At 37.0% G+C, this 8,282-nt stretch overlaps 1 protein-coding gene across 3 annotated transcripts in view; it reads right to left on the bottom strand.

Moving 5' to 3' along the window:
* Positions 1-8,282, bottom strand: part of Tex15 (testis expressed 15, meiosis and synapsis associated) — a 70,370-nt gene continuing 62,088 nt past the window's right edge. For all 3 annotated transcript variants that reach the window (XM_028877190.2, XM_037211678.1, XM_037211677.1), the window contains 3 exons: positions 6,262-6,314; positions 3,021-4,264; positions 1-86 (listed from right to left, as the gene is read on the bottom strand). In XM_028877190.2, coding sequence (XP_028733023.1) covers positions 49-86; positions 3,021-4,264; positions 6,262-6,314 — 1,335 coding nt within the window. In that variant the 3' untranslated portion in view covers positions 1-48. The remainder of the gene's footprint in view (positions 87-3,020; positions 4,265-6,261; positions 6,315-8,282) is intronic.

Raw genomic sequence — 8,282 nt, 5'->3', positions numbered from 1 at the left:
TGCTTGGGAATACTTAAATTGCTTTAATTCCAGTAGGAAGATTTATTCTTAATGCCTTGGTGGAAATGGGTTCTGTTGCCATGGAGCTAGAAGATAAAAAAAACACAAATATTTGAGGTATATTAATGATATAGACTAATGCTAAGTAGTAGTACAGTAGAAACAGTCTGAGATTAAGTTAAAGCCAAAGAGGTTAAGATCAAATTGTACACCTGCCATTCATCAGTCATAGGATCTTGAGGAAGTTATCTAAAGTTCTGTGGGTGAATAGTTTCCTCATCTTTATTCCAGGAATTCATGAGAATTAATATAATAAAGGACATAATTATGTTTGGCACACAGGTTCAAGTATTGTCCATTAGTTTCACTCTCTGGTGTAAAACACAAGCTTCCTAAGCAATAGAGGTGTGAAAAGTATTTTGACATCTTTTAGGTATGCATGTACTGTAACAGGTAACTTCTGTAGACTGTTTACACTACTGAAAACTAGAAGACAAGCTTGCAATACTGCAATTTGTCTTCTGTTTTAAGGAGTAATTTCACAATATTTAATATTTGTTTTCTTTTTCATTGGCTCAAGGAAGCAATAAGTAAGATTTCTGAGTCATAGCTGGGCTTGATCCTGCAGTGACCCTTCCTTACTATTACAAATGGTTTAGCTATTAGTAACATAAGAATGCCCAAACCATGACTACCTTTGTGAAAATTACAATCAAGAGTCTCCATTTCAGAAACTGAAATGTCTAAATAATTATTCTTTGAGACAGAGTTTCTCTGTGTATCGGACCTGGCTGTCCTGAAACTCACTCTGAAGACCAGGATGGCTTTGAACTCAGTATATCTGCCTGCCTCTCCCTCCTGAGTGCTGGGATTAAACATACGTGCCACCACCATCACCACTGGCTTGAAATGCCTAAATTACAAATCTGCCATATCTGTTTGGTGTTTCCCTAACAGCAGCATCAGTGGCATCAACCAGAAAGAGAAAGGCACAGCTGCACTTTCTCCCTTCTAGGCTTTCTCAGGCAAACCATTCTGTCTTGTTTGAACTCATTTGGCAGGGCAGGCAGGAAGGGAAGGATAAGGCACCTAGGTTATATTACTACCTCATATATGCCTCTTGACATTAGAGAAAAATGCAGAAAGTATCTCTAATGTACCAGAGGGACCACCAAGCAGATAGCAACGGCTTCAATGGGACCTGACTGTGGAGGCAGCAGAGGTGGGAGCTGAGGCTGGGTCTACAGGACTTGAACAACTCTGTATTCCAAGAAAGAACTGGAATGATATTCTGAAGTAACTGCAGTAGTGCCTTGTCTTCATCTTACTCTGACCGTTGGTCCACTCAAGCACTTTTTAATCTCTAACTCCTCTGAAGAGTTATGTCTGCCTGGACAACCAATTTGGGACTTTCCATCATCCTGTACATGGCCAAGATGTGTAACAGAACAAGTGATGTGTTCTGTCAAAACAAATTCTAGAAGGGTCTCCTGACATTGCCCCTGACAATGATGCCATTGCCAATTGTTGTCTGTATGAATGCTGTATTCCTGAGCTTTGGTGCTGGGAGGTCTTTGGGAAAGTCCGCTATTGGTTGCCAGCCCAAAGAACTCTAATTTGGCCTTATATGTGTGGTGGTCTGTAACGTTCTCACCTGGGCTCTAACAATTCCATAGTTTATTAATGAATCAGAAATAACTTGAATGTAGCAGTGTTGATATGATCAGATTTCTTTCTCTTTTAGTATGTATGTACGTATGTAAGAGTGTCTCATGTGGCAAAGGCAGGCTTCAACCTCACCATACACCCAAGTCTGAACTGAAACTCCTGACTCCTCTGCTTCTACCTCCCAAGAGTTGGGACTACAGGCATGAAATCTTCATTCCTGCTTAAGATTTCTAAATTATAAATAGAATTATATCAGGCTAGAATGTCACTCAGGGAAAGAGTACTTGCCAAGGATGTTTAAGGTCCTGATTTCCACATCAGTAGGGAAAAAAAAATAGACCTATTCAATTATTTCCTTTCCAACTGAGAGAGATAGTATCCCCAAATAAGCTTTTATACCTATTAATATTAAGGATTAGTAAGGGTTTCAAACAACTTCTTAAAAGAAATTTGCTTGTGATTCTGTATATATTGGCTGCTTTTGTAAAACTAGCTTCAGTAAAATTAGTTTAAAAATGTATTTTGATTCTGCTTGATCTGAAACATGTAACCAAGACCTGCATTTTGGAGCACCAGCCCCGCAGACATGGTTGAGCAGCTCGCACGCTCTGCTGCCAGGCCTTCCTTTTCTAATGGACTGCATTCTACGAACTTTGAGACAAACTAGCCTCCGCCTCCCAACTTGGGTTTAATGTGATAGTTTACAAACAGGTGCTTTATACAGAAGACAATCTTAGGTTCAAGAGGCAAATAACCAAGTTCTTTTTAAACTAATACCTTCCAATTAATTACTTAATTCACTTATATGAAGGTATTAGAAACAGAAAAGGACAAGGTTGCTTTAAATAATTGATGTTTTTCCCTTTTCTATCTTTGTTTATTATTCTTTTCTTCCATTTATCAAAATAAAGCTCCACAATATGAAATCCAGATTATGCAGAAAGACTCTCCACATAAACTATTACTCCTGGGAAGTACATGATTAAAATGTTGGAATATTTCAGTATTTGTGCTCATTAATTATTCACATATGTGAGGTTAGTTTTAAAAAACTATCATGTCATTAAAAACTTGAATAACTTCTGTAATGGTTTCATCACTGTATGAATTTGACTGTAATTGATTTAGCTGTTCCCTATGGATGGTTATTGAAGGATGTATTAGTGGTATCACCAATTTTCTGTTTTCTGACTAGAATTACAACTTACAACAAAATTGAACTCTGTTCAGTTTATGAACAATTTTACAAGTCTACAACAGAAACTGCTGTATGTATCATCCCTTGTGACTACCTTTACATAAATGTAAAGCCAAAAGTAGAAATGAATCTTCCACTGAAACTTCCAACTCACCGTAAGTCCAAGGAACTTGTGGAAGCACGCCTGGGTTAGGAGGATAAGGATATGCAGCTTGTGGTACCAGCTGATGAGACGCAAATTGTGAATAAACTGGTTGTTGATAATTGTAAGAAACAGGCATGGGAAATGGAGAATAGCCATTTCCTGGGATAAAGGCATTTGCTTGCGGGTGCCTAGCAAAATAACTAAAATGTTCAGAGTACGAATGATTAAAATGTGTGTTCTGGACAGAACTTGCAACTGCAGTCATCATGGGAGGAGGAGGAGGTGTGTCGTACGTCGTCATCCCTTGGTACGTGTGAGTAACAGCAGTGCCACTGCTGCTGCTGTACTGATAAAAACACCAAGCATAGTATGGATATGAAGTTCCAAATGAATGCTCAGAAGAATTATATACTGCAGTATGTGTGGGCTGTGGAGGTGCGTTCCAGGATGTACCAACTTTCTGAGTCAGGACTTTTGGATTCTCTCCATCCTGTTCAGAGAGAGTATGTTGTGCTGTTTGATTCACATCAAGGGCTGAGTTCCCATATGAACCAAATGGTGTGGTACTGGGATTCAGTGCATCTTTTATACACATTTCTGGTGACTCAGTTTTTACAAGCTGTGTTTTATCTACTTGTAGGACAGGAATTTTCTCCTGGATACACACAGGTTCTGGAGAGCTGGTATATATACAATCTTTAATAGACAAATTTAGTACTTCATTATCTTCATGTTTAAAGCCTGTGTCATTCATTTCAAGATTGCTATGGTTGGCCCTCACAGAATGGGAAATAGGTGCTGATGAATTAGGCACAAGAGGATCATCATTTCCTGCTCTTATGTTTGAAGGACAGATCTGTGTGTGATCTGTAGGGCTTTCATGCAACTTCTGTGCAGGTGTGTTGTCAGGTGAGCAAGTGGCATCTCTATCCTTTTCATCACAAGTTACTAAAGGACAGTCTTCCTTATCATTTGTTTCAGCAGCACTAAAAATCCCATTTCTTTTCTTTATGATATTTAAGTTTTCCTGCTGTTCAGTGAGATACTCTGAAACATCACATGAGCTATCTGTCGGCTCTATTTTGCTTTCTGACTTTGGTATGCAAGTGTCTTGTATGTTCTCAGAAGGTGAAAGCGAGCCAGGTATTGAGCTCTGTCTTTGGACCATTTCTGGAGATGCAGAGTCTCTTTTCAGACTGTGAAATGAATTTGTTCCTGTTTTGTTTTCATCTTTGGGATGAGATGCAGTAGTCCTATTGAGTAATAACAAAAATTCAAGCAACTTTAAAGCTATAGCTGTAACATTCTAACAGATAAACATTTGAATTTTCATTATATAAGAATTCAAAGGATTGACATTTTCTCATTTCACTGGGAGTATACAAGTAAAACACTTTCCAGTTTTACTCTCTTGGTTTGAATTCAGATATGGTTCATGTTGGAAGATGATATACTCCACATTTCAAAACATTCGCAATATTGTGTTAGACAGTTGAGTGACTCGAAAAATTTTTAATAAAAGCTTTTAAAAGTAGGAAACTACTACTAGTTAATCAGTATAGCTTCTTGTTCATATACACTTCCAACCCACTGGCAAGCTTCATTACTCACGAGTAGCCATCTCTTCCCTTTCCCCATCTCTTTTGGTCTAACTACCTTAGTTGGGGGTCCCTACCACCCAACCCATCTCCTTTTTCTTATTAAAACATTCTTTTTGTTTGCTTATCTTCTGAGAATAAGAAAAGATCTGCAGATTTCTTGCCAATTTAATATACATGGCATTCTTACTAAATTTATTTATTTACTTATTTTTTATTTTATTTATTTATTTTTTTTTTGAGACAGGGTTTCTTTGTGTAGCTTTGGAGCCTGTCCTGGAACTCACTCTATAGCCCAGGCTGGCCTTGAACTCACAGAGATCAGTCTGGCTCTGCTTCCCAAGCATGCGCCATCACCACCTGGCTAAGTATAGTCTTAATTAGGTAGTTATGGCACTATGAAGAACCCAAGTATGTTGAGAAAGGAAAAGTAGTGCTATTTCTCCAGAGGTAAGAGGAATTCATCTTTGGCCTAGAGTCTCTATTCCCTCTGAGAAAATCAAAAGGACCATGTTTTAACCAATATAACCTTAAAAGGCATTTTAACCACAACCCACACTGACATTTAGTGCTATATAAACTGCGTTTCCAGAGCAGATCATTTATCTCTCTCCTATGTCCAGTGAGGACTGTCTGTGTAGACTGGCAGCTGCCTAGACGGTCTACCCCTTCGGAGGACAGGCACTTCTGTGAAGTCTGTGTCCATCTTGTAGCAGAATCAATTTTGTCAAGTTACAGTTTTAACTCTTTAAGTAGCAAACAGTTATTAAACCTAAGCTAATTACTTTGCTGTATATTACCCTCTAGTAGTCCATTTTTATGTCACTTTATAATAATTCAATCACATATGCTATGAAAAGAATTCTAGAAATGTAGTATTTTTTTAAAAGAGGAAAATCAAGGAAGAAAGGAAGCTGTTAGCTCTTCTTTTCATATTTTGCTACTCATTATCCTTCATTAAATGGAAAAAATGGAGATAGTGAGCAACCCCAAATTTTACATAGGTAAATGAGAGATAGTAACTCCACTGGCACTACTTAGCAGAAAATGATAAAAACGTAAGCAATGTAGTGAATTTCCTATAGTTCACTCATTCAGCTTAAAGAAATAGCCTTTGAGATATACTATTTTATACTGTTAGGATACAAACATTATGAAATAGAATGTTTGTATTATGAATGTCTGTAAATTACACACCATTTTAATTAACGTCCCATTGATGTACGACGGCAATTTCTCTTTAATCAATTTTGTAATTTAGTTGGTATGTTACACCTACAACTTAAAAATTAATCACTTGCCCTATTCTTTTATGTACTTCTAAAAAAGTTTAAGCAATTTAAAAAATGATTTCTTGATTTAAGAATTTCTAAGCTCCAGCTAACATTAATAATCTGTTCTCAGAATCTACTTATTCTTTATATCACTGAAAACAGCCATTTTACATGGCATTTGCTTTCAATTCTTACAGACCAAAGTTCAAACTCATTAGGCCTTACTTAATCCGAAACAAATTTCTATGTCTGTCACTTTTGTCTTCTAAGCTACATGTATGATTCAATAATTTATAAATAACTACAAATTGTTATTTTTGTTTTTATTATTTGCCCATTTTTCCTTAGTTTTTATGAAAAGGTTGATGCAACTCCTACCTTGGACTCTTGGATACTGTCTTTTGTCCATTTCTTTCATCTTTCATGGTAACCTATTAAAAATAAATAAAATCCATGTTTTACATTAGTGATGACAAACTACATTATAATGTAAATCTATTCACCCATTCAAAAACTAGTGGCTCCGCTACACTTACAGTAGTTCACGTTTACAGCTTTCAAAATAAATTGGCAATATTCTTCTTGCCCCCATACTTTAAAATTTAAAACTAATTTTGTAGTCTATTCATGATTGTTCCCTCCATGTTTTGAGACAGGACTTTATTACATAGTTCGGGTTGGTCTTGTGATCCCTCTTCATCTACTTCCCTAGTGCTGTGATTGGATGCATGTGCACCATGACCAATTTACTGTTCCTTTGTTAGTAAACAAGTCACTAAGCCCCTCTGCCTTTTCTAGAAATAAATTCCAATCCATTCCATTTGGTGTGCAGACAACTGTATGAGTGTATGTGTTTGTGGAGGTCAGAGGACCACTTGCAGGGGTTAGTTCTCTCCTTTAGGATCCTGAGTGTAGAACACAGATCGCCAGATGCAGCAGGGCAGGTACTTTCATCTGCTAAGCCAACTCCACAGCCCATATACAAATTCTTTTTGTTTTTATTTTTACGTGTACAGGTGTTTTGCCTTCATGTATGTCTGGGCACCACATATGTGCAACTATCCATCAATTTTCTAAGGAATTATCTCTCAAATATAAGAGGAGTGCTCCTAATCTCTAAGCCCCAAAGCCTTCAAAAATCTAGTAGCTTGAGCTATGGCACAACACTCTTGTTATGTTCACATCAGGAACCTTTTACTGCAAGCAGAGATTCAAATTACTACAAAATTACCTTTGGGTGTTATACATGAAACATAAATTTCTTAACTACTGAGCCATCTTTCTAACCAGATAAAATAAATTTCATGTTTAGACTTTGGTTCCATTACCAAGATACCTGACTATACATATGCAAATATAACCAAATCTGGAAAATGCCAAAATCTGAAACACTTTTGGGTTAGCACTATCAACCAGCCTACGCTTTCCATTCTTTTTTTTTTTTAAAGATTTTTATTATTTATGTATGTATATGAGTGCTTTATCTTCATGTACAACTTTATGCCAGAAGAGGGCATTAGATCCCACTAGAAATGGTTGTGAGCCACCATGTGGTTGCTGGGAGTTGAACCCAGGACTTCTGGAAGAGCAGTCAGTGCTCTTAACCACTGAGCCATCTCTCCAGCCACACGTTTTCCATTCTTATGCTATGAAATGGCACCATTTTCTAATCTTGGCTGATTTACCACTTCTAACTATACTCAGAATTTCATTACCTTTCAAATCACCAACAAAACAAAACAAAACCCTAAAAAACAGCACATTTCACATAACATTACACTTTAGTATATAAGGATAAAGTTCAAATTCCTTAGGCCCATATTTAAGATCTGGAACAACTAGCCCATCCCCCTCTCCCGTGCGTGTGCCTAAGTAACAACCTCCCTTAATCCTGCTCTCATTATTCTTGGCCACCAATTTATATTGGCTGAAAGCACAGTTCTATACAGTACTTGCCTAGCATATGCAGAGTCTAGGTTCAAACCTCAATATTATAAAGATAAACATTTGGCCCCCTTATTTTTAAATAAGTTAACAACAGAGCATATATCCTATGGTTTTCTGTGAAGTTTTTATTTTTTATAGTGTATAAATGTTGAGAAAAATGTATTCATATGATACTTTTCTAACTTTTTGACAATCACATATTAAAAGTATCTGCTAAGTGGTTGTAGCACACGCCTTTAATCCCAGCATTCGGAAGGCAGAGACAGGTGGATCTCTTTGAGTTCGAGGCCAGCCTGATCTACGGAGTGGATTTCAGGACATCCAGGGCTGTCATACAGAGAAACTTTGTCTCAAAAAAACAATTCTACACTATCCTTCTGACAGGTTAAATAAGTAGGTCTCTTTAGCTAGTTATTAACATTCAAAACTTTGGCTTAAGAAAACACTCAATA

This window comes from Peromyscus leucopus, chromosome 17 (genome assembly GCF_004664715.2).
Source record: "Peromyscus leucopus breed LL Stock chromosome 17, UCI_PerLeu_2.1, whole genome shotgun sequence".
NCBI lineage: Eukaryota > Metazoa > Chordata > Mammalia > Rodentia > Cricetidae > Peromyscus > Peromyscus leucopus.
The sequence above is the reverse complement of the archived record's forward strand: the minus strand, read 5'-3'. Positions and strand labels throughout refer to the sequence as shown.